Genomic DNA, 26,658 nt, shown 5'->3' with positions numbered 1-26,658 from the left:
CCCCTCGTGTCCCATCGTTATTAAGCCAAAGGAGATACTGCGCCATTAAGTGAAGAACGGGAAATGTAAGGTAGGGATGAGTTCCTCATTTTTAAAACGGATTGTTTCATCGACTCAGATGATGTCAAGCAGATAACGCAATAATCTCACAGCTATGGATGCAAATTTAAGCAGCCTTGTCTTGTGGATATTTTATGTGTCCTTTGCTGATTCTACAATATCTACATTTGCCTCTTTAGATACATTACATAACCCTTTCCAGTAAAATAGCTTTACTGTCTTTGCATTTTAAATGAGAGCATCACTTCCAGTCTACTACGTATGATGCTACAGCCAGGAGAGAATTAGCATTTTAGCAAACTCCTACCTAAGGAAAAATCTGCCTCAAACCCCGGCTGTCACAAACGGTTTATTTCTGCATTTCAGAAAATTAATACACTTTAGCACTGTCTCTAATGTCCTATTGTTGCCTGTTGTGGTTGTAGCTGCAGAGGCAGCAGAAACACAGTTATGAAACCACTTTGGGGGGAAAAGTTTATGGCACAATGGCACCCACTGTGTAGCTGGCGCTCCCACTTCCCGAGAGAATTTCATGCCTTTTCGTCTCTATTGTATTGATTTTCATGCCTGGAATTCTCCCATTCTCAAGGACAATATAATGGATGCAATTTGATGTAAAGAATGGCCCGTTTTCAGCTCGGGGTCGCCGGCAGGTTACAGTCAGACGACGCATCCACCCTGACGCTTTCTTTCTTTCTCTCTGTGCACCCACTCTCACCTGCTTCAGCGCCATTATCTCAGCGCCAGATGGTTGAAGAGAGGTGACATGGTCCTCCTTGTTCCTTCTTGGCGTGGAGGGTCACCTTACAGTTGGCTCCTGTTTCATGCAACAGCAGGAAGATGAATGGAGCCGGGGATTCTGGGATAGGTAGTTTGCGATGCAGCCTACCGGTGCTCCAGAGGCAGAGGTCAACGTCTACTGAGTGATGTAAAAAGAAAGGCACTGGAGACCAGTTTGCTGAAGTGGCTCTGCACTAAGCACTGGTTGCCCCCAGTGACATGGAACTCATTAATATGACAGATCACCACGGTAACGATGGAAGGTTGTTAGGATCCACAGTTTTGGGATTAGGTCACAGTAGGTGGGAGGGGGAGCTCTCAGCATGAAAACAGCACTAAGAGATAGATATAAATACAAAAATAAACAGATAACACTCAGCCTCATGCATCATCAGTGGAACAAACCAAAACTCAAATCCACAAAGACATAGAGAGAGACAGGCGGACTTTACAATGCTCTGATGTCTGCAAGAGATGTCTACAGAATGATTAATCTCTGCTTACCTCACCTTAGGAAATGATGCAGACAAACTCTATTGTATCTCATCTTTTTGTTTGTCACTAGTTATTTTGTATGGTAGCTTATCAAATGATGTTGTTTAAATTCTTTTCAGGTCACCAGGCGTTGATCTTCTCTCATGGAGCTGCTTAACATAACACAAGAAAAGAATGTGAACATTTGAAGAAATAAAGAAGCTTAGTTGAAAGAAAACTTTTAAGCAACATTAACATTTTGACTCAAGGGATTGAAAATTTAACCACACATTTTCTTTCTCGGTATCCCTCAAACCATCAGTGCTTTTCGAAGGGAATACAAAGCCTCAAGCCGATACGTCTAAGTGTATGTGGGTTCCATCCCCTTTTTAATAATCTATCTATATACTTATATACATTATTTTACAAACATTTTTGGTCCATTAAGGATGAATCCTTTGATAGAACCAGCAGCAGGTCAAAGGCTTTATTTATCTTGTTAACTATACTGTAACCCTAACCCCATAACTATAGACTTCTTTCTTTTTTTTTTTTACAAACATTCAAGGTCCCTATGATGATGAATTGTCTCATTTTTCACCAACAGTTAGTCAGGTTGGTCTTTACCAGTCTTGTAAGATACTTCAGTGCTTAGTTGATGTCAAACACTTTGGTCGTACTAAAATATCTTAACTTTTTTGACAAATTGGAAATAAATTCAAGGTCGACAGAAGATAGATCTGACCTTTAGCTTGAGCACCAATGGCATGTCAAAATTTGACTTATCTTCTAAAATATTTGAACACCTTATGGATTTGGAATACAAATTATGCGGAAATATGACGATATTTCAAAAAAATTGAACCGAACAAATTGTCATTTTTAATTTGCCGGAGGGCGATGTAAGAAAAGAGCTTCCAAAACCGGTCAAAACTGGAGAGAGTTCAACTCCTGAGGAGCACAAATGTTCTCGTCGCGTTGAATGGCAATCCACTCGCACCATTTGAATTTTTTTTGAACGCAGATATTTTCTGTCATGAGGGTGTAGCACTTAAAAACAACCTCTTCTCTCCTATAATTGAGGATTCTTGTTTCAGACCAAAGCGCTGTCTGACATTGCTGTCACCATTTGGCCTTGGCACTTTTGTCTGTAGCCCAATTACACGTATGCAGATCTTCTAAATTGTTTCACACTTAATGGCCTATAAAGAGAACTGGGTCACCGAGGCCTCTAGCTACGCTGATAAAATGTCACAAATTGAAAGAAACCAGTCAGAGGGAATGTGAATGTAAAACGACCTGATCTGTAAAGAGTGAAGACATAATCAGAAGCAGCTCACAGACGTGAAACCTTGAATTAGAAAATATTTAAACAAAACTGCTTTAATGAGAGAACCTCAGACACAACAGGAGACATGTTGGACTCTAATATAAGCTTTGGGTATATTTATATGTCTCTATGATAACAATATGCACTTCATGTTTGCTTGTGGTTTGCTACTTATTAATTTTTCACTAGAACATAAATGCATGATGGTGGTGTGTAGGAGTGTGGAGAACTATTGATGCAGCGCGATGCATCAGTCTGAATTTGAAAGTTCAGATTGATTAGAAGTTATTAATATTGTATTAACGTGTTTCTTTTTATTGATTAACCTCCGTCTGCAGGCTGAGATGTGTTTCTGTTCCACTTTCCATCTCTGACGTAACACACCCCCACGCTGAGCTGCTGCTTTGCTGACGATGACGCTCTGGTTCTCTGATTCTGATCCCTTTAAGGTTTGTATGCGAGTCTTATTCTGTTGCCTTTTTAGGATTTGATGATAAAATGATAATTATTCGTCATTGTACTCATTTTTATTTCTTTTGAATCAAGCAAATAGTTGACGAGACGATGGACAGTAAATGAATCAGCATCTCTCATGATTCAGTTATTGCCACTTCATTCAAGCAGAAATATAAAACACTTCATAGTTTAGCTCCATTGTGAGGAGGTTGCAGCTTCTTCTTTTTTGTTTGTATGATGAAGTGAATATCTTTGGGGGTTTTGAGTTTCTATCTGACAACAGAGATAATGTCATGACAATCCCTTAGGCTTTTTTTTTTTTTTTTTTTTTTAGTATTTTCGGACCTTTTGCTGACCAGACGATTGGACAACAACAAAAGTAATCATCAGCTCTTGTAGTAATCGCTTGCTTTTGAGATGTTCTCTGTGATTAGTTGTAGTTGCCATGGCATCCGTCTCACCATGCACCCCCGAGGTGTAAAATAATTGACCAATATTTTCTGGAGCTGTTCTGTTTATCCTAACACTGTAATGTTTCACTTGAGGAAGTTTGTGGGCTTAATCTCCAGCTCTCAGAGGCAAACCATTGAGTCGTGTCAGAACCTTTTATCTCACTTCTTTTTCTTTTTTTTTAAAAGTCTGATTTTCTGACTTTAAAGTGAAGGTAACTTGCTTCCTTGTACATAGAAAGAGTAAAATAGTGTGTAAGACAGGTAGATCTATACCATATTTAGATTCTGCATAATAACTGGGTCACTCTGTGGGGTGCAGGAAGATTCAAAGTCAGAAAACGACTCTATTTCAGCTCAATCTCTTTTTTTTCTATTAAGGTTGAGACTTGACAAATACATTTCATTCAAAAACAATGAAACGAGAAGTGAAGCACATCCAGCTCATTTTCACTCAGTGATTATTTCATTTTCAATTTCGCACTGACATTTACCAATGTGGGAGTTTTTGCTCTCGCTCCTGACAAGACACCAGACGTGTGAGTGGTTTAAAAAAAGGAGCCTCCTCCATCGTTTTTAATTAAAGATGTCTTATTTTTATTGTTCTTATCTTAGCGATGACGAGCGCCCTTGCGTGCCGTCTTCACCCTATTCCCGAGCACCCATGGTTCAGACAGAATAAGCCTCTTTAATTGCATATGCATGACCCCTTGTCTGGAAGCAGTCACTGTGTCAATAAATTATAGTAAAGGCCATGACTGCTATCTACAATATTAATCATCTCGCTTCCTCTTGCTGTGGCACTCCATGGCACGCTTTGAGGGTCACGTTGGAGAAATAATTTCACTCTATATGACTGGATCTCAAAATAGCAAGTCAGACATCAGATATAAACATTTTTGATTACTACAATAAATTAAAGGAAAAAGTTACTAAAACATGTTTACACACTATAAGCAAAAATAAAATAAACCTGTATTCGAGTGTCACATGTTGAAATCTATGAAAATAAAGAAAATGTAATATAGACATTTGGTGCGTCAGTAGGACACAGTGTGGATAGAATCTAGGAGAAACATTTCTAGAGTACATCGATGGACTTTTTTACTCATTTATATTGAAGACCACTTTTTTTTTTACACCATTGATAGATGAGCTGTGTCAAAAGTCAACTTAAATATGTGCACAATGATGCATTGTATAGAGTAGATCACATCTGAAGCATAATAACATTTGAAAGTCATGGGGGAGATAAAGTACAAGCACTTCATCCATGTAGTGCAACAGAATAGAGGATAAGAATCCAGGTCCTCTAAAAGATAGACACGTCAACACGCCTTTCCTCATTTCTTTGTATGTTAAAGAAGCACACGCTCACATGATGAAGTATCCTCCCAGTCTGCAAACGCACCCTAACCCTAACAGGCTCGAAAAGAACAGACATTCACACTCTTCAACCTATTCTTCCTTCTTACCATTCCTGTCACAGTACTGAAGGAAGTGTGGAAACATAGGGGATCACACACACACACACATATCTTTTGGGATATCACAACAATTCAGGGGTATATACTGTAAAAGATTATACTGGAAATATTTAAGAAGTGACATGTCCCCTTAGATTGTCTGATGTTTTCGATGGGAGCTTTACCCAAAGGGACATATATCACAGATTCTTGAGTTGATTTCCAAAATAAATGGTAACTGTAAAACCGGAAGGGCACAAAACCACCAACAATAGCTCAGGGGATGCAAAGTTTGAAACAAAGTGTATACAATGGAACAGATGACTTCAAGTCTACATATGAAGACGGGCATTTTTACCCAAAGGTGGAGCTGTGTTAAAATATATATTTGGGTGTCTGAAAATTGATATGGGCAGTTGAAATAATTCAAGTCCTCCTTTAAGTCTACACAGCTCATCTGCGTGAGGATAATTCCATATCAAAGCACAAAAACAAACATTGTCATTGCTGTTACTCAATGTTCTTCAAAGGCTAATTCTGCTGTCACCTTGATTTTAATGTGCGTCACGACATTTGTGGTGCACATTAGAAGTTCCATTGAGAAGTTATAATTAAATTAAGGTCTTACATAGACTTTGTAACTATGACAATCATAGTTACAAAGTTGTATCATTGTTGATACAGCTTGTCCCCAAAGTTTATCTATGGACAGTATTCAGTATCAGTATTTTCCTGAATGAAGACAAATACGTGATGATGCAAAATGTCAATAAAACCCAAACCCTGCACCTTCATGCAGACAACCTCTTCCAGCCAGACTGGAATGGAAAACGGTTTGATAAAATTGGCTACTTCCTGGAGTCTGGAGCCTAGAGTCACACACTCAAACGGAAGGGTTTGGAGACGTAAGGAGAGGGGAGGGGACAATGTGCGTCTGCAGCCACTTCCACAGTCCCTCTGACAGACCTCCCCCCCCCCCCCTCTCTCCCCCTCCCCCTCCCCCCTGACTGATTACTTCCAGACCACCTTAAAAACGCACCGCAGTCCTCTGAACCGTGCGGGCTCCTGCGTTGCGCTCTTGCGCGGCGCCAGTGGGGGGATCCTGGGACAATTTGGGGATGAGCTATTGACTGCCCCCATCTACACGCATGCACGCACGTACGCACACACTCCCATCATCATTATCAGTCAGCCACCCCCCCCCCCCCCCCACCCACCTACCCACCCCCCTGCCCTGCAGCGACACTGGCTCACTGGCACATTAACATACTGCTGCTGCTGCACCTCCTCCCCTGGACTACTGTCTGACTGTCTAGAGAGCACAATTAGGCTGCGTAGGAGACCCACATACACATACCAGAAAAAAAAAAAAGATCCATTCTTATGCAGCTCAATGTGACTGGAAGTGTCTGAAATACTCTGCAGCCACAGATTATATGTGTCTGTGGATACAAGTATTATTTCAGCAGGGTTTGGTGAGTTATTCTGCACTGCTGTGTGTGTGTGTGTGTGTGTGTGTGTGTGTGTGTGTGTGTGTGTGGTTCACACAATACAATGAGCTCAATTTCTGATCTAATATGAAAGTATACTGGAGCTGTGTCAGATAAACCGTTTTAATTATGATTTTCCTCACGAGTTTAAAAAGGAAAAACAACTTCCACACTGTGTTTAAGTGCCTGTCTCTCTCTCTTAAAGGGTGCATAATGCCTTAAATAAATCAGATCAAACCCATGGTATTGGGATTTAGCTTCAAAGCTAATAAATAAAGTGGGCAGATCCTGTTACACATCTAGTGTCAGGCCGGAAAGGGGAATTGATCCTCAGCCGATGGACGGTTTGTCTGGAGAAATAAAGAAGGGTGGAAACTGTTGAGGAGATAATTAAACTCAAAGGAAAGCTTCAGTTTGTCCCACCTGAAAGCTGAACGGCCAGGGGGCGGCAGCAGCGCGCTCTCATCGCTGTTTCGGACAAGGACTGGAGTTTCTTTACGCCCTACACGCAGACTCGCAGGCAACATTTAGCCTTCCCTGTTTCCATTGAAAGTCATATTTGAGCCCATCTCAAGTCCCTGCGCCCTAACCTGAACAAGGTCCAACTGAAAACCTTACAGATACTTTTGTTTTAACAGTGGACTGAGGGACCGAGTGCTACCTGAGAGACTACACTCAGGACTCAGGATTGAAATGAAAAAAAAGCATTGAAATCTCCACTGATTGATGTACATGACAAAATCAGAATGTTTAATTACAGCATTAGGGATTATGGTAGGCTACTGTTGCCGGTCATACGATAATGTAAGTTATTTCCACGTTTATTCACACTCATTTTAAGCACACATGCATCTTTTTAATTTGTAGGCTACTGTAAATAAAACACTTCAAACGTTTTAGACAGTTAAAGATACACGTAGCAATGCTTTATTCATGGACTTAATTTCAACTGTGGAGGTTTGTTATTGTTTTTCTGTCATTATCTGTCTCGTTAGCTTTTATGAATCACGCATGTAAAAGAAAAACTCAGTGGAAACAGAGGCTCTAAACTAGAAATATCTTCTTGAATTCGAAAAAAATAAAAAATAAACTAAATTGTTTTGAGAGTTGTTTTTTTTTTTTATCTTTGGTTGAATTGTCCCAACTTCGTCCGTGTATTTTCAATGATAAACTGTCAACTTATTCTGTGAAACGTTCTCGTCTCATAGCCTACTATAATACTTTAAATGTGCGTGTTTGTGTGTGTGTGTAAGTGCGTGCCTACGTGTGTGTGTGTGTGCGTGCGTGCGTGCGCGCTGTGGGCCCTGCTTGATCTGTTGTTTGCGCAGCACAATCACATTTCTTTTTAAGCGACAGGGTGTCTAGACACCCACGTGACCGGGCGCGTCAATGCGCACTGGAGACTGGAGACGGAGCAAGGGCACCCAAACCATCCGCCTCATTTACAGACAGAGAGCCTTTTACCCCCCTCGAGATCACTCGCCGGCTCGCTTTCTTTCCACACACACACACACGGCTCACTCAGACACGGAAACTTGCTGTGAGATACGAGCTTGGATTATTTTATTTTGAGGGATTCGCCTGCTAAAATAGGTTACGAGGCTCGGTGCGTGGACGTACAACCCGAGGGGTCTCTCGCTCTCTCTCTCGCTCGCTTTTTTTTTTTTTTTTTCTCTCCAGTGCTTTCAAACTCGAGAGATCCAGCTCTGGATTTTCTCCCCAGCTCTTTGGACGAGACTCTTTCTCGCGAGCAGACCACATCATCTTCAGACGAGTGGCATATTAAGACGATAACGGATAAAAAAAAAAAAAAAGAAAAGAAAGAAAGCCTCAGCGAGCCTGCTGGAGAGCCCTTCTCTGTGCAGTCGGATCAAGGATTTTGTGGATTAATGCTCTTGAAGACACAGCGGCGAGCGTTCGGTTTTCATGGGATAATTGTGATAGCGTTTGTGCGTAATTAGGCCCCAGTTTGTCTGATACCAACTGCAACTAACACGCATACGTGTTATAATGTTGTAACAGCTTTTATTTGATACAAATCGTGTTGTTAAAGGGCTCAATTCACACATCACCCAGTGAGTGATTGTGCCCCATCCAGGCTACATGCGGCTCTGTTGTAGCACATTTCTCCTGTCGCTATAGACGGAGAAAAGCTGCTCCATTCAATATTTAGGGTTAGTTTCAAACATCTTGGGGCGATGGTTGTTTTTCCCCAGAGGAAAAGCTGACTGCCCCGTGAACCACGACATTTTTTTTTTGTTTGTTGCGGTGCTCCAATCTGCAGGAGAAGGCGACAGAGACTGGCGTATGCTACAGATTTCCTCTGCTTTTCCAGCTCCCAGTTTTTCCACCGTCTTTTCTCAGGCTGCTTGTCACTGCCTGGACTCGGCTCCCGGAATCTTCATGATTTGCGGACACCATGCTCGTTTTTTAGCCGGGGAAACCTCTTTTCGTCCCGCATGTTTAGGACCAAACGATCGGGGCTCGTCCGGCGACTCTGGAGGAGCCGTGCGCCCGTGGAGGGCGACGGGGAGGCGGATAGAGGGACGCATGGCTCCGGGGGCTGCTGCATGGGCAAAACGACAAAGGTGGCCAAGTCCAACGCAGGGTCGGAAGCTGAATTAAAGGCGTTGACCCACTCGATACTGAAGAAGATCAAAGAGAAACAATTAGAGCTGCTTTTGCAGGCGGTGGAGTCAAAGGGGGGAGCCCGGAGCCCCTGCTTGCTCCTGCCCAGCAAAGTGGACGCCAAAGTGGGTCAACAGTCTTACTCTCTCCCCATGCTGCTCTACAAAGTGTTCAGGTGGCCGGACCTCAGGCATTCCTCGGAGCTCAAGAGGCTGTCTTGCTGTGAATCCTACGGGAAAGTTAACCCAGAGCTCGTCTGCTGCAACCCGCACCACATGAGCAGACTGTGTGAACTCGGTGAGCTGGATTATTCCCCCCACATTTCTCATCATCCAAACAACGAGAGAAAAGAATCTCGCAATTGCTTTGATAATTCTCTGGTGGTCGGGCCTCATTTCTTTCCTCTTTTGTAATCAGAGCCCGTGTCATTGTGTCACAGAATTACCAGACTCTTAAAGGAATAATTAGCCTAATTCAAATGACATCACCTCTTCTTGGCAGGGTTGTTGTTTAGTTTCCAGAAGGTCAAACTTGACCGATGTGAAAAGCGTGCCAAATAGTCATCTTTATCAATTCCTACAGTGTAGTTTCATTAGCCCACATTTGATGTTGGAGTTTTTTAAAAAAAAAGAAAAAAAGATAGCACGTTTTATTAAACGATTATTGCTGTGCTCCTAAAAGATCCCCATGCTATTAAGATGCCTTAATTAGACTGAATGTCGACTTTAAACGTCGTTTTGACCCTTGAGACGATCCATAGCGCCCTTGAACTGTATATTCTAACTTTTATGAGGGTATTTTCAACTTCATGATGTGAATAAACAGCCCGTTTGCTATTTCAACATTTCACAATTGGCATTTCCAAAGTGCAAAGCGACTCATCCCGGGCTTTACAGTTTTTCCACGGTGAAGTTTCCAGTGCATGTATGTGTGTGTGTGTATTTGTGTGTATGTGTATGTGTGTGTGTGTGTGTGCTAGCTTGGCGTCCCGGGCCAAAAGAGGCCCGTATCTCAGTTTGTCCTAGACGCTGATAGTGGCTCTCCTGGCGCCAGGCGGCCCCCTGTTTATCTGCCTGCCAATGAAAGGCAATAGCCGCCCGGCCTCTTTGCTTCTCCAGGCTGAGCTGACAGACACAAAACCCCTTTTTCCTGAAGAATGACAACTCTTATCATAAAGTGTAGATCTCTTCCTTGTTTTTATTCCTCATACTCTGCCTTTTTCTCTCCCCCCCCCTTTCCATGCAGAGTCCCCTCCTCCTCCATATTCCCGCTATCCCATGGACTATCTTAAACCACCAGGTAAGCTCAATATAAAACCATAAATTCACACGTGTGTGTTTTTGCATTTGTTCTGCAAAAAACATGCACATCTCAAAGGCCATCTTGTATTCATGAATGTTTATGTGTTTGTCTATCTGTCTTACATTACACATGCATATAGTCTTACACACTCCCTCTGCGGTGCATTTTGTGTGTGTGTGTGTGTGTGTGTGTGTGTGTGTGTGTGTGTGTGTGTGTGTGTGTGTGTGTGTGTAGGAAACGGCTTCATGTTATGTTGTGATTTATGATAGCGGTGGAGTGGCACGCCTGGCTGGCTGGCTGGCTGGCTGGCTGGCTGGCCAGTTCTAGCGTGGCTGGAAGCCAGGGCAAAGCAGCACAAAGTTGAGATACCAGCTATAGACTGACTGGCATTTCACCATGGGCAGAGGTTGTGTGTGTGTGTGTGTGTGTGTGTGTGTGTGTGTGGGAGGGGGGGGGAGGAGTTGTATTATGGGTGTTTTTGTTTGTGTGTCCATCTATCTATTGTGAATCGCAAGGCAGACAGCGGCGTCTCTGGAGCCAGCCGGCCATTATCATGTGAATTAATCAACAGATTAAGGTTGTGTGTGTGTGTGTGTGTGTGTGTGTGTGTGTGTGTGTGTGTGTGTGTGTGTGTGTGTGTGTGTGTGTGTGTGTGTGTGTGTGTGTGTGTGTGTGTGTGTGTGTGTGTGTGTGTGTGTGTGTGTGTGTGTGTGTGTAGGCGGGGGGGGGGAGGTGTCACTGTCCCACATCTCTGCTTGGCTGTGTTTGTTTTGGGGACCAGGGGAGAAAGCTTTCGTGTCTTTAAGGTTTTATTAACAAGCTTTGCTGTTGCTCAGTAGTTTTTTTTTTGCGGTTGTAATCGTTCTCCCCGGTAGCTACCGGAAACATCATCAGGTTATGTCATCGCTTATTTAGTCGGATTCAAAGTGTGTTAAATTTCAAGCTATAACCAGAATAGTGTGAGAGCAGGGAGCACCGTGTCACAGAGAAGGTGACAGAGATATAAATGCATATGTGGTGTGCTCTGTGTGTGTGTGTGTGTGTGTGTGCGTGTGTGTGGTAATGCTCAGGCTTTAGTTTCAATTTCCCCGTCAGTCTTTTTCCTCCTTTCTACCTCTCTCTTGCAGTCTGTCAGTGCAGGAAAAGCTCAGGGTTAAACAATGACCGGTCAGACGACCAGTTAGGAGAAGGAGAAAGTGGCTTTCAGTGAGTGGAAACAATAGGAAGTCATTGCGGCTGCAGCTGTGCCCCCCCCCCCCCCCCCTTTCTTTCTGTATTTATGAACTACCTAAAAAGCCTTCAATATATGAGCAGGAGTTATCTGAAGGGCTAAAAAAAATGAAACCATGCTTAACCTCACCCTGCTGCAGTCAGGAGTGTCTTTGTGTGTGGAAATGAAGGTAAATAGAAAAAAGCAAGCGGGATGCAGACAAAAGAAATGATTTAACAACTCACAGAGAAACAGCTTAGCGTTGGTTTGACTTTGCGAGGAATAAAATGTCACAAATCAGACTAGAGCAAGGCAAGGGACACATTGGCCTTCAAAATGTGAACATTCAAAAGCAGAAAACATTTGAACATGTCCTTTAAAGTCATTTTAAACACAGAGGTGTAGCTGTCTCTAGTTCACCTGTCATGTTTCAATGTCTGAACACATTCAGTCGATCTATAGCTGCAGTTTTGGTGAATGGAAGGTGAATGTGTGCTTGTATTGGTGAAGCGGTAAAAGACAACATATATTACCAGGACAATGGAACAGGATGGAGGACACACACACACACACACACACACACACACACACACACACACACACACACACACACACACACACACACACAGGACAGATGAGCTTATCATGCAGCAAGACAGGGGGGTTTTCCCAGGGGCCTCTGGGAGCTGTCAATCATGACCTCCTTGTCATTACTAGAGGCTATTACAATTTCCTCTCCTATAGTCTCTGTATTTGGATTTTACTAGACTGTGTTAAATCATGATGAAATTCAGACGATCTGCATCGTTAACTTCTACGGAGCAATCGAATGTAAAAGAAAATCTGCATGAAGCGGAAGAGCGATGAATTTAATGAGGATGGTTTTATGATTCCAGTGAGCAGGAAGTGGGTGTCAGGGTGCCCAGCAGCAGCAGCAGTGGCGGCGGTGGTCAATATGAAAGCAGGCCGACATGTCAAATGCTACCTTGTTTCAGCTCTGGGGAATATAAATCACACAGTGTTCAGCTCTCTTCTCTCTGATGCCCCCTCAGGCCTGTGGTCAGCTGTGAACTGTTGCCCGGGGAGACCAGGGCAGAGGCTGCTGGCAGCCAATGAAAGCAAGGGATGGCCGGGGCTCTGCCCGTGCAAGTCATTAATGTGACCGCAGCAGCACGGGCAGCGTCCGAAACCAGGGGCGGGGGGGGGGGGGGGGGGCAGGCAGGGGGGGGGCAGGCAGGGCATCTACTCTGGTTGCTGTTCATATTTTTCATCCTTTTTTTTTTTTTAACCCTTTATTGTAAGCAAACGGTCAGCCAGTAAGTCTGGTTCTGCTCGAGGTTTCTGCCTGCTATAAGAAAGATACTTCTGGTCACTGTTGCCAAGTGCCTGCTGGTGTTGGATGGAAGTTGGGTCTCTATACATATTGATTGACAAATCTAGTACACCATGGAGGAAACTGCTTTTTCTTTATAGACTACAGCAGGTCTTTTTGGTCAAACATAAGTCGACTGGGTGAACATATGTGGCTAAAGTGCCTCCTTACTCACCTCCGCATCGTTCTTCATTGCAGCATTGATGTGCAGTTTTTACATTGTAACCATGCATTTTACTGACATAAGTCATACGGCCACCACCACACTCTGGTTCAGTGCTTAGGAGGTGTAGCGCAGCGTTGACGTGCAGCAAAAGGAATGTATCATTAGTGAATACCGAGCTACCAGCAGCAGCGGCAGCTCTGCAGCAGAACTAGCCCTTTTAGTCCCAGCGGTGTGCAGCTCACACAGCCGTTTTGTTAAAGCCCCATTCAGGTGTCATGTTGAAACTAGTCTACATTACAGGTCTTAGTAGGAGTTAAGCATTGAAATGCAAAGAGAGGGAGAGCGAAACCCCTTTTTCTCTCTTGCTAGTGCAAGCGTTAAGCAAATTGTTGACGAGCTTTCAAGGCCTTTTAAAAGCAAAGTACAACACAAAAACAGCTTATTTGGTGGTAGGAACACCTGTGCTGCTCATTCGAATCTCATTTAGCTTGGGAATTTCAATATTTGACAGCTTTTGTTCTTTGTCCTTAAAGATAAGGGAAGAAACATGAACCGTTACAGAGACCGAAAAAAAAAAAAAAAAATAGAGCTGGGATCAGAAGTCTCGGTCTCAGTCATTAGCAGGAAGAACCGAGCTCTTTCCAGATCAGCAGCTCGTCTATGCAGAGATGCAGGGGCTAACGTTCCTACTGAAGCAGTGGATTATGGGGGATTATCAGGGGTGTAAGGAACTCTCCTCTGTGAGTCTCGGCTGTGTGTGTGTGAGAGTGTGAGCTTCGTCGTCAGCGTCTTCATTAGGCATTGATTTCACCCGGGTGATTGACGGTCTCACAGCTGCTGCTTTGCCTTCTCCCCTCACACACACACACACACACACACACACACACACACACACAGAAAAAACACACAGGAACACACACATGGTGCTAATTCAAAGTCTCTTTCTGTCTCCATTAGATTCTCCAGACTCTGGACCATCATCCAGTGAAACTGGGGGAACGACATACTCAGCCCCTGTGGGGCTTTCAGGTAAATATTCCGACCAATACATCTCATTTTCTTCTCTTTTTCTTCTTCTCCCAGTCATTTTATCTTCCTCATCTGTTTTCTTTTCCTCCTCCTGTGCATTCCTCCCAACACACACTCCATACTTGCGATGATGAGGCAGTGATTGTGGGGGGCCCCTGCTTCCCCTCCGTAATAAAAAAAAAAAAAACAGTGAAGGAGGGTGGTGTGTTTCTCCCACATCCACATAAATTCCCTCCCTCCTGGCTCCATGAACAACGCTCCTCTCTTCTCCTCTTCCTCTCATCCCTCTCCCTTCGTGTTGTGTTGTAATGGAAGACAAACACGCCGAGTCGTTGTTTGGAGAAGAATATGCTCTGTGCGTGCGGTGTTGTGGGAGGAAAACATAAAAAAAAAACAAAAAAAAAAACACACACACAGCAAGGAGAGAATTCAGCTGACATGTGAGTGTTTGTTTGGTCGTGTTTGTGCGCACAGGAGATGTTTGTGTGTGAGCGTGGACCGTCCTCTGGGCGAGACACTGGCGTTTTTTTTTTTCTTTTCTTCCGTCTCTCATGCAGGATGTGTTTCAGGCTTCCTCAGCTTTTCTGCCCCATAATCCCCTTTGGCTGTGTTACCCTGTCCGCAGGCTACAGGGAAAGATGGAGTTCACCAGAGAGGGAGAGAGAGAGAGAGAGAGAGAGAGAGAGAGAGAGAGAGTCAGCTCTGTGTTGCTCTCTGCTTTCCTCTACCTCAGATGGTTCTCATTACCAGGCCTTTAAAGCCTGTTTTATGTCAGTTGGTGTTGGCTGCCCGTTTCTCCCCCCTCCTCCTTTGTTTGGTGGTAGGGGGGTTGGGGGAGTTGCCTGCTTTCTTGCCTGCTAGAATGTGTGTGTGTGTGTGCGCGTGTGTGTGTGTGTATGTGTGTGTGTGTGTGTGTGTGTGTGTCCTTAGATGGGGGTAGAGATTGTAGCCTTGCTTACAAGCAAAGAGGAACTAAAAATCAACCTCTGGTCTCCTCACACACACATTAAAGACACATTTTAGACCCAGTTCAAAGTGTGAAACCCAAGATCTGGAGTCTTAACAGGCGCCCTTATGATCCCTCCCTTAGCTCCCCCTCCTCCTCTTGCTCCCCTGTTTTCCTTCCTGGCGAGGATGACATGGCAGCAGCGGCTCCACTGAATGGGCCTCCTCAGAGAAAAGCGGCAGAGGTAGAAAGGCGGGATGGCCAAAGCAGCTCTGCCCTCAAGATTTCCCCTGGCAAGCCACATTTAAAAAAAAAAAAAAAAAAAAAACTCCACTCCTCTTCCTCCTTATGCTCCTTCCCTCCTTCCTTCCCTCGCTCCCTCCCTCTGGGGCCCTGACAAAAGAAACATGGCTCTCCCAGAGGCCCGCTGCTGACCTTCTAATTCACTCACTCTGCCCTTTTTATGTTCTTCTCCAGACTTATTTACAGAGAGGAAGAAGGAAGGGAGAGGAGGGCAGTGAAGACTTGAAGTCAGCAAGAGTTGTGTTGTTACTTTATTGCGTTTTGGTCGAACAGTCGTGCTGGTGAAGTGTGCTATTTCGGTAAAGCAGGCCAGCTAAGGAGTTGTACCAAAGCATGGCCCACAGAAAAGCTTGATTCTTCTTTTAAAATCCTGTCCTAAACAAAACTGATGAGGGGCCAGAGATAATATTCTTGGAAAAATCCAAGACTTTCCAGGCTGGAAGGAGTTAATGGAGCTGCGACAGCGACAAGCGCAAATGCAAACTAGGCTGCCTGCCAGGCTACAAGCTCCAAAGCTCCTCTCGCTGGCTCACGTCATCAGCTTGGAACAGAGCACAGAGGAGGAGGGAAGAGGAGAAGAGGATAGGGGAGGAGGATGGAGGAGGAGTCGTCAATGGCTGGAGGCCTGGAGCTGGGTGTCGGGGTGCTGATCTTAGTTTGAGCTGGGGTGAGGGCTTAGCTCGGGGGTTTAAGGTTCTCTCAGGAACCGAAGAGGAGGGAGATTAGGAGGGGAGATTTGGAAACGGGAGATCGGGTCAGGGTTAAGAGTACGCTGGATTGTTGGTTATGAATCCATGGAGTGTTAAGTAATATTTAAACTTGTTAGGGACTGGATTCTATACGAGCAGCTCATGTGGCCCCCCTCGGGACCCATGTGGCCAAGCCAATAGGGGTCAAGAGGTTTAAGCTTTCTCTTAAATAAAATACCTCTTTCAGCTTGACAAGACAGTAGTTAGGCTGCAGAAATAATTGTGGATGTGCGGCAACAAAGGTGGGGTATGATTTAAAATGTTGCTATAATACCTGAGCTTTTTTAGGGATACTAAAAAAAAAACAAATGTAGCAACTGAAATGACACCCGTTTTTTTTTTGCCTGACAAAAGATTTGAGTGTTCTTGCGCGATCAATTTGTCTTAAATTAGCAGAATATCCAATATGGTTTGGCACAATGTGCTACCATAATACCAGAGATACACAGATACCGAAATACAATTTTGACTGAATTGGTCAAATTAAGAAAGATTTGTGAGTCCCAAAGAAATCACATTTTCTATGTGTCTAAAACTGACAACATGTTGAGAAGAGTCTGGTGCTTAAACAGGATAAGGAAGGTGAGAAGACATTCTTGGCTAGATTTCTGTACTTTGTTGGTCGTGTTTTGAAAATGGACACATTTGTCGGTCTCCAGTTTTACCAGTAGAATAGCCACGTCCAGCCATGGACTCTAGTTTAAAAGTGAACCTACAGACGCCTGCTTGTGCCCAGCTCTTGTTGGATGTGTAGCATCAGTGTACAGTATGTGTGTGTGTGTGTTTGTCGGTGGCGTGCCTGCTGGTGCCATCGGGGACTGACCCGGAGTGCCTGTGTGTAAGAGGATCCAGTCCGGCTGCGGTGACACGTACACGCACGCACGCACACACACATGCGCGTGCATTTTCACACACACACACACCAACACGTACACACAAGGCAGGCAGATAGAATGACCTGGTGCGAGCCCTGGCGCACGGCCGACTGTCACACAGGCGCTTCCTCCCACTGCAGGTTAAATTTAGGCTGAGCTGTATTCTTACACCACCAGCCAGTCACCTCGCTCGACAGACAGTCGGCCAGCGTTTCAGCCAGTCAATTAGTCATCCGGGTGAATCGGCTGGAGGTGTAACCTTCATCAGGGGCTCTGACAGGGATTAAATTTAGTCTTGGCACCTTGGCTCATTAAATCAAACTAGTTCTGCTGTCATGTGGACGCTCCCAAAGGGACGACCCAATTCTGGAGCAAACCAAGTGAGAGAACAGGCCCTGGATGTTGTTTTTCACGTGTTTGTCATTCAGGAAATGAAGTTTAAATGACTTATCACCAACCTTAACACACCATCTTCTAATTTTTTTTTTTTTTTTTAGAGTTCACTCAAAGCAATCAGGGGTTTAAGTCAGAGACAGAGCACCCTCAGTGTTGCATTCCTGCCTTGTTTGGGTTAGCAGGCAAAGGAAAGGGCTGCGCAGGATATGACCTCATGTCTTTGAGGAAAAGGCGAGCGGACAGGGAGGCAGCCGAGGCCTCTTCTGGATGGAAAACAAACACTGAGGTGCACCAACCAGAATGAAGCAGAGAGTAAAATGAAGGAAAAGAAACTGAACATAGAAGTATATACGTAGCCATTCGCTCTACTTGGTTGATTGTTTTGCTTAAGCACCAAGACGAAGGAATAAAGAGGGAGAGAAGATGGCGGCTTTGGGTGGAGGGAGAGATGGCCGGCAGCTCTTGCTCTGTTCTCTGTAATTTGGAGGCTGCGTGTTCAGCCAGTGAGTTGAGTAGAGCTGAGCCGCTCCGTGCCGGGCCAGGATCTCTCATTACTCCCCACTTCCTCTCCTTGCGCGGCAGCCAAGCCGCGTCTTGGCAAGAGACTTAATTTTGGTTTTGGCCGTCCTCTGTTCCCCACCCTGTGTCATTATGCTGCACAAATCGAAAAAACAGCATGCGGAGACAGTGGAGGACGGAAAGAGGGGGTAGAAGAGAGAAGTGTGCCTGGCTTGTTGTTTTTTTTTTTTTTCTTCATCTTTTGTACGAGCTTTCCTTCTCAGAGCAGCGCCACAACTGTTGAAACATTAGCCTAGCTTAGCATAGCCACTTGACTGAAAGGTGGGATATGGCAGATTTGGCTGCCGGCCCGAGCTTGGAGGTGAGCCCAGAACAAAATGAACATTGTTTGGGTTTGCAGTCACTCTGTGGAAGTGGATTTTGACATTACCTCAATGTACAAGACATGAGAGTGTGAGAGAGGGACTGTGTGTGTGTGTGTGTGTGTGTGTGTGTGTGTGTGTGTGTGTGTGTGTGTGTGTGTGTGTCTGAGGAGAGAGAGAGAGAGAGAGAGAGAGAGAGAGAGGAAGGGAGGGAGAAACACCCCCCTTTAGCAGGATAACGACGAAAATGGAGTGGAGACACATTCCTGTAAACCTGTGTGTATCGGTGTGTGTGTGTGTGTGTGTGTGTGTGTGTGTGTGTGTGTGTGTGTGTGTGTGAGTGAGACACATAGTCTTGCTGTCTCCACCCTCCCGCCTGCTCATTCATGTAGTCAGTTTGTCTTTTGTGCGCACAGACTGGAGGGACTGTGTGTGTGTGTGTGTGTGTGTGTGTGTGTGTGTCTTTTTCATCTCAGCGACAGACTCAGGCCTGTCAGTATAGCCACGTCTCAATCACAGATTTACACACACACACACTCACACTCACAAAGGTTCATAATTATTAATAACAGGGCAACAGCACACTGAAGTGCAGGAAGTGCCCAACTGGCTGCGCGGGTTGTCTGCCTCTCTCCGTTTGCGGCGTCGTGTATTATTGAGTTCCCACGGTGTTTTCGGAGACACAACAATGTGAGCGATTGTTCTTCTTGTCAGTCCATCTGTGCCTCGGCACCGTGTGTGTCAGAGATAGGGATCCTGAGAGTGATCCTCTGACTTGTGTGTTTTGCAGAAGTGAGCTGATGACATCACTCAGCCAGCCTGGCACCCGGTTTCCAGCTAGCTCGTGTTTATTTGTCCTGTCACCCTGGGAAATGTGGGCTGCGCAGGATCATGTGTGTGAGGGTCAGCATGATGAAGTGTTGGAATAATAACTCAGCGGGAGGAGAAGGAGGTGTAAGAGGAGGATTAAATGTTCTGCAGTGATGTCGTTTTGTAAAATATATATCGAAAAGAATGGAAGATGACGCCTGATTACGTTTGAGAAGTTTCAGCTTTTATCTCAAATTCAGAAAAATGCTCCGCCTGAGCCACATCAAGAAACATGCTTAATGTAATTACAGCAGAAGAATATCCACTCAGAGATTATAGCATAATATGAAGGCATTGGCAAAAACATTTCTTCTCCTTATCTCCTCCCGGATGAGGCCGGATGGTTCATGTTAGCGATGGCGTGTCTGCAGCTCGTTCTCTCTATCTGTGTTGCTGCGAGGAGTCAGATCTGTAGATAGTGAAACTGTGCCACTCCCCTGTGCGGTTTTCCTGCCATCAGGGCTTATTTAGGTTTCCTGAAGTGGGGGTGGAGGAGGGGGGGGGGGGGGAGGAGGGCGGCTTTACATCTACTTACATAACCTGCCGCCCTAAAGAGGCACTTCCTCTGCTATGCTACTCGGCTACTAAACCCTGCAGCGACAATTGCATTGCATTTTTTTTTTTTTTTAGATTGTCGCTCTGCAAAGTAGGAACTTTAGAAAAAAACATATCAGCTCAACTTGCTGCACATTTTAAAACGTGTTAAAGCTTATTGGACACACAGAACTGCTTGTTAACAACCCATCTCGAAAGGGAAACTGCAATGCTTTTACACAAGGCTGCATTCTAGCATAAAAAAAAAAAACTGAATTTCAAATGGTTCTGTAGGATGGAATATTAAGAACAACATCAGTGTGTTTGTGCATGGATTGTGATACTAAGTGTTACAGAAATGCAATGCTAAGTCGGTGGCATCCTCTCACATGTAATCCGGGCAGTCACGCTGATAAAAAAAATTGAATTTTAGCCAGATGAAATGTCATTTGGTTAACTGATTATTGTGTTAACTGATCACAATAATCCTCAAAAGCAGACCGAGTCATTTACCTTGAATCAGTGAAAAAGAAAACAGACTTAATAAAGAGGCTGTGTTTGTATTCATGTAAGAAGAGATGCTCCTCTGCCTTCACTGCGCTCTCTCTCTCTCTTACTCTCTCTCTCTCTCTCTCTCTCTCTCTCTCTCTCTCTCTCTGAAGTAGTCGCCTGTCATTGACTTTCTCTTTTTACCGCGAATAAACACAACAGGCAACAAGTCGGCTGTTGAGGACTCTAACTTGCATTAACTTGAAAAATCAATGACACCAGATATTTCCCGTGAACACACACATACATAGCAGAAAGAGAAATGCTCAGGGTTACATTACACACAGAAACACACACACACACACACACACACACACAGGACTGAACATATACGGCACGGCAGCAGGAACAAAAGGAATGCCTCTGGGGTGACCCTTGACTTTTGGAATAGACTTTCCCCGGCTCGAGAGAGGGTGTTGACTTAGAAAATAAGGCACCATGAAGAGTCCTTCCTTCCCCCTCTAGCTATTTCCTTCATGCCTTCCCCATTCCTCTCCTCAGTCGCTGTGTGTGTGCCTGATGACGACAGGGTCATTACACGTCTGAGGCACACACACACACACACACACACACACACACAGTTAGAGCACATGGGATCAATACGAGACCGTTCTCAGGAGCCTCCTCACTATTTACCGATGTTGATAGTCTTGTGTCCATGAGTGAAGGTTGAAAACTGTGTGTGTGTGTGTGTGTGTGTGTGTGTGTGTGTGTGTGTGTGTGTGTGTGTGTGTGTGTGTGTTAGAGGGTTTAAGCGTGGAGCTCTCTTGCAAGTACACAGGCGACCTGGTGTGTGCTTGTGTTTGTGTGTGGAGTCAGACAGAGGTAATGATTAACCTTTCCAGACTGCGTTTGTGAGAAGCACCCAGTCTGTCGTCGCCCCTCCCCTCCCCTCTTCTCACTCGTCCCCCCCCCCCCCCCCACCCCCCACCCTTTCAGACCGGGTCCAATTGTCTCAGCTAGCGTGGCGTCCACTCTTTAAGGCCTCGGACCATTAAAATCCACAGGGGAGCTCGCATGTGTGTGTGTGTGTGTGTGTGTCTACTTGGAGAATTGGCCCCCCTTCCGTGCTGTGGTTTAAATATTTTGTATCCAAAGGGGGTTTATTTAATTACAGATATTTACAGTCGCCCCCCCCCCCCGCCCCCCAACCTCGCAGACCATAAGCTGATCATCTATTAAATACCTCGAAAACAAGGGACCTTAATGCTGTTTTTGTTGACGCTAATGGCTCACGTTAGCTCTCGGCAGCTGCTTCGTGTATTTTCACTGCATTTGAAAAAAAAGACGCTTCTGAGGTTTCATTTTCTTCTCCGGTCACATGTATTACTTCACAACAGAATCTGGTCTCCGCATTGATTTTGCTTTAACATTTTCACCCCTCAGATTAGTTACAAAAGGAGGGAAAGTGTTTTGTTTTTTTTGTTTTGTTTATGTGTGTGAGGTTGGGCTTCACATGCAGCCCCCATGGGACAAACCAGACCGGGACAGACCAGCAGCAGCAGAGCAGAATAGAAAAGGTCGGAGTGACAGATGGCCTCGGGCTGCCAGCTAGCCCGCTTATCTCCAGCGAGGAGCCGCCACAGACACACAAACTCACACACACACACACACACACACACACACACACATTGCCTGAGAGCAGACGAGCAGGTGGGGGTGGCAGACAGATAGACGGACTAATGCTCCGATAGGCAGACATCCAGAGAGCAGACAGACACACAGACAGATGTACAGACGGCTCTATAAGTGTTCAGGGGGGCTGTAACGGATGGAAACAACCTGCTGCAAGGACAGACAGACTTGGGGCAGACACTCTGATGACACTGTCTGACACACACACACACACACACACCTATGTGAGAAGCACCTGAAATAGTGTCAGAGTGTAACATGAGGAGCATGACCGGCAGACGGCTCGCACGCAAACACGATGTGTTCAAAATGAAAGTTCAGCTAAATGAGCCTTGCACTTGGACCATGGTGTGTTGATACAGGGCCACGTCGATTAGTGTGTGTTTTTATTGGTGTGCGTTTGAGTTCAGCCGCATTACGCATGTGGTGTGGGCTCATCTGCTGTGAGGACAAGGTGTGAACATTGACTGCACCTCACATATGGAGGAGTCTCTCTTATTAGACCGAAAGTAGCTTACCTGTGAACTCGTTTTTTTGTTTTTTTTTTGGCTGGACGTAGATCTATAACTCTTATTTATCTTTGCCTCTTTGTTTGGATGGACCCGCTCACTCTCTTAAATTAGCTTCCAGTCGCTCTCTTATCTAACTGTGGCTGAGGAATGGGAAGAATTCAGGATAGCTGTTGTCACACTGTTGAGCCAGAAGCCCTAAATCACTACGCTGCAGTTCTGGAAATGAACTCAGGTAGTCGCTCACTTCAATTTCACAACGTTGTCTTCATTTAATGTTACCCTACACCAGTGTTTTGGCCCATCTTACTCTGAAGTTCCACCTATTTTCACGTTAATCAAAGCCCACAAAAAAGCTGAAATAGCCTCCTGATGAGTCAGGTCATTTTCCCAAGTTTGATATTCGGGACTTTGGATACTGGACTTTTCTGTCAGTTATGACAGAAAGTTTCCCTTAACCAGCTGGTGGCACCGCGTTTGGATGAGTGGACATTTAGCAGCCAGGGAGGATTTAATGGAAGAGGTGCATTTTGGAAAGTGTAGGATCAAGTTGTTGTTTTCTTAAACCCGTATAAGAGTCTAGAAGTCAGATTTATTGTGCCGTTCCCAGCTGTCTTTTGTTAACTGTCTCATGCGAGGAGTGACTGATGATAAACTTCTACATAAGAAATGTCTGACCCTTTTAGTTGTTTTTATCTCTCTTCAAAGCTTTTGCTTTTATCCTTTTCCTTGGTTTTCTGTTCTCTGTGCTTCCTACTGGCTTCCAGTCTGAGTTTCTGAGAAGAGAGGAGAGGAGAAGAGAGGAGAGGAGAAGAGAGGAGAGGAGATGAGGGAGGGGAAGCAGGGCAGTCAGTGTAGTCCTGAATAGCAGGGTGTTTTCAGGCTGCAATGACAGGCTCAGACAGGCAGCCGCTCTAATGACCTCTGACGCCAGGCCCTGTCTCTCTCAGCAATAACACATACACGCACACACACACACACACCCACCCACACACACACACACACACACACACACACACACACACACGCGCAGGGCCCCACAGGTGAGCTCCACCAGCAGGCCCTCTGTCAGCTGTTTAAGAAAGTCCAACTCGTCCTGGCTGTTCCTGTACATACATGTAAAACGGAGATCTTAGAGGAAAACGGCTCGGCCAGTTTGAGACACTTTCTGTCTCTTATCTGAAAGATAAACACTTTTTTTCTTCCTCCATTTAGTCTAAGGTAGATAGCTGGGTCCTTAGTTTCCCCAGCACCCCATGAGGGCGGATTTACGATAAACTCCCCGAGGCTCGGCTCTGACCAACTTCAAAGCACACACAGCCCCTCTTGTTTTATGGAAGGCATGCTTTCAGTTGTTCTCTCCCCTCCTCGCCTCCTCTGTGTCTGTCTCTCTTCTCCCACTGTTGTCTTTTTCTGCCCCTTCCCCCCAACCCCCCCCCCCCCCATCTAATGAAGGCTAATGACAGGCCGTGGTGAGTCCGCTCGGGCCGGCAGAGATCCTGCCGCATTAACGTCGCAGTTTGTCTCAGACAGGACCTTCCAAATTACCGGTTACACTCACAGCTACCGCCAGATGAAACGAAGAAGGAGGGGGCAGGGGGGGGGGGGGGGGTGGTGGAGGCTGGGAACTCAGAAATGGCTCTGAGAGGGGGCTCTGTTAATTTTTTTTCCCCTCACATATATTCCCACTCTCTGTTGAAGCTTTCTTAACCCTTGAATGTGTCTTTCATCCAGAAGAGAGGATGTTAAAAAAAGATAGTTGATCGGGGTTTCAGAAATTAAATGAGGACCTTTTTAAGAGCACACACGAGGCCCTTTTAGAAGTCGGGAGAGGAAGCAAAGTTGCAAAAGTAGCAGTCAAAATATGTGAAAGCATTCCTTCTCTTCCCCATTCCCGCCCCCTCTTTCTGTCCTCACTCCGTCTCCCTCTATTTCCCTTGCGCCTGACTGGCTCCCACTTTTCTCGCTGGGTGTAGCTGGGAGCCAGATTTCTGTGGAATAGAGATATGAAGGAGGGAGCGGGACGGCGCAGGAGGCACACTAAAGGGAGACGGCAGAGGGAGGAGGAGGGGTTTGGAAATTGGAGCTCGGCCAATGCTACACTTCTTTTACGCTCTGGGGAAACTTTAGACTGGAGAGGCCGAGCTTGTCAACGATTCAGACACCGGCGTCTGGGAGTTAACGTCCTGCCCTTGCTCGTCATGTGCTTCACCTCGGACAGGGCACGGTTTATGTGTTTACGTCCAAGTCTCTTGTCTTGTTGCTGTGAATTCAGAAGTTTCTCATTTCCTCCTGTAGAGTTGAGAGAGCGAGAGATACAGAGAGAGAGAGAGAGAGAGAGAGATGATCTTAACAGGCGGTTGACGTCACTACATTGTTGGCCGCAGCGCTGCAAAAATACAGCGAGCCAGACAGTAGATAAGCATTTAATGCCTAGACAAATATTGTACTGCGTGTGGACACTTGCCTGCCAGTGTCTCTGAGCTGCTTCTCTTGTCTGAAGTCCAAAAATTCCAACATGGTTTTCCTCTATGGTTGAAGTTGAGGATGACATGGTAGCTTTGTCTTGTGAAATAGGGGAATTCTCGTTTTAATAACTCCTCTTTGATAATTAGAAAACAGTTTGTAGCTCCAGTAATGTTCAACCAAACAAAATGTGCTACATTGAAATGCCAAAAAAAAACAAAAAAAAAAACTGTCTCGGCCCCTGACCAGGCTGATAGCTAATCATAGTTTATGGGGTGGCAGCAGGGACCCATGCCATCATAAGTCAACCCATGGAAACACCCACTACACATCACAAACTCATCTTTTCCTCCTCTCCTATCTTTTTCTTTAACTTTTCCTGTCCAATGTTTCACCGTCACCATGTTCTAACTTTTACACCCCTCGCACAGATCTAACCGTCTCCTTCTCTTTGTGTCCTTCTTTAGATTCCTTGGCGTTGCAGGAGTCTGGCGAGCGGGCCCATTGGTGCGTGGTGGCGTACTGGGAGGAGAAGACACGTGTCGGGCGCCTCTACTCGGTCCAGGAGTCCTCTCTGGACATCTTCTATGATCTACCTCAGGGGAACGGCTTCTGCCTGGGCCAGCTCTGCTCTGAAAACAAGTCCCAGCTAGTGCAGATGGTGCGGGCCAAGATCGGCTACGGCATCCAGCTGACGCGTGAGCCGGACGGGGTGTGGGTCTACAACCGCAGCTGCTACCCCATCTTCATCAAGTCGGCCACACTGGACAACCCGGACTCGCGCACGCTGCTTGTGCACAAGGTGTTCCCCGGTTTCTCGATAAAAGCATTTGACTATGACAAAGCCGGGAACCTGCAGAGGCCGAACGACCACGAGTTCACGCAGCAGCCTCGCACGGGCTTCACGGTGCAGATAAGCTTTGTGAAAGGGTGGGGACAGTGCTACACAAGACAGTTCATCAGCAGCTGCCCGTGCTGGTTAGAAGTCATCTTCAACACCCGATAGCAGCAGCCTTCCTCTTCTTCACCCTCGCCCTTCTCAAACGGACTAAACCAACTTTCCTTTTTTTTTTTTTTTTTTGTTCCAGAGGTTCAAGCAAGTTGAAAAGAAGAAGAAAGTATAAAAACTCTGACGGACTTTGTTTCAATAAATGACTAAGATTTAATTAAATAAGAAGCGAAAAATGTATTTTATGTTATATATAAATATATTATTAATTGTAAATATGAAGACGTTTTATATGCATCATTATTTATGTATTGTGCAATGTGTTGATGAGAAAAAGAAAATAAGATGCACTTTGCTTAATATAAATGCAAAACAAAGAAATGCCAAAATAAAAAAAAAATTCAAATAACTTTTTCCCGTCTGGTCGATGTTTTTATCGTGCGGTTTCACTCACTTATGTTTGTTTTACCCAGGATCCAAGTGTGATCATTTAAATAGGTCCACGTCAGTTTTCTGCTAATCTGAAGCGTGATTTTATATAAAGAACCTGCTCTTTTTTATTACAAGTCAACATTGGCTCAACGTTGGAAGTCGTGCGTCGTAAAAGCATTTCCCTTTCAGACTAAATGAGTCAGACTGTGACAGCGGCGTAACTCATCGTCCCTGCTCTTATTACGCCTTTTAAAATTGTCTGTTTTTTTTCCTGAGTTATTTTGGGATGATTGTCCCTCTTCCTCTCTGTCATTAACCGACTCACGACATCACGGCCAGGAAGCAGTAATGA

General features: G+C 45.2%; 1 protein-coding gene across 1 annotated transcript; it reads left to right on the top strand.

The window, feature by feature from the left end:
- The first annotated feature begins 7,887 nt into the window (after positions 1-7,887).
- On the top strand, positions 7,888-26,284 carry smad7 (SMAD family member 7). The gene is made up of 4 exons (XM_020643003.3): positions 7,888-9,430; positions 10,379-10,432; positions 14,141-14,212; positions 25,393-26,284. Exons 1-4 carry the CDS (start codon positions 8,965-8,967, stop codon positions 25,929-25,931), a joined length of 1,131 nt encoding a protein of 376 aa, XP_020498659.1. The 5' UTR covers positions 7,888-8,964; the 3' UTR covers positions 25,932-26,284.
- The last annotated feature ends 374 nt before the right edge of the window (positions 26,285-26,658 follow it).

Source organism: Labrus bergylta, chromosome 17, assembly GCF_963930695.1.
Source record: "Labrus bergylta chromosome 17, fLabBer1.1, whole genome shotgun sequence".
NCBI lineage: Eukaryota > Metazoa > Chordata > Actinopteri > Labriformes > Labridae > Labrus > Labrus bergylta.
Note: the sequence above shows the minus strand (reverse complement) of the source record. Positions and strands in the feature narration are given on the sequence as shown.

What these genes read in the sequence shown, in the direction of transcription:
- smad7 (XM_020643003.3), top strand. Translation starts at nt 8,965, where the DNA reads ATGTTTAGGACCAAACGATCGGGGCTCGTCCGGCGACTCTGGAGGAGC. An exon ending in GGACTATCTTAAACCACCAG is followed by an intron (nt 10,433 to 14,140) that starts GTAAGCTCAATA and finishes TGTCTCCATTAG; the next exon opens with ATTCTCCAGACTCTGGACCA. An exon ending in AGCCCCTGTGGGGCTTTCAG is followed by an intron (nt 14,213 to 25,392) that starts GTAAATATTCCG and finishes GTCCTTCTTTAG; the next exon opens with ATTCCTTGGCGTTGCAGGAG.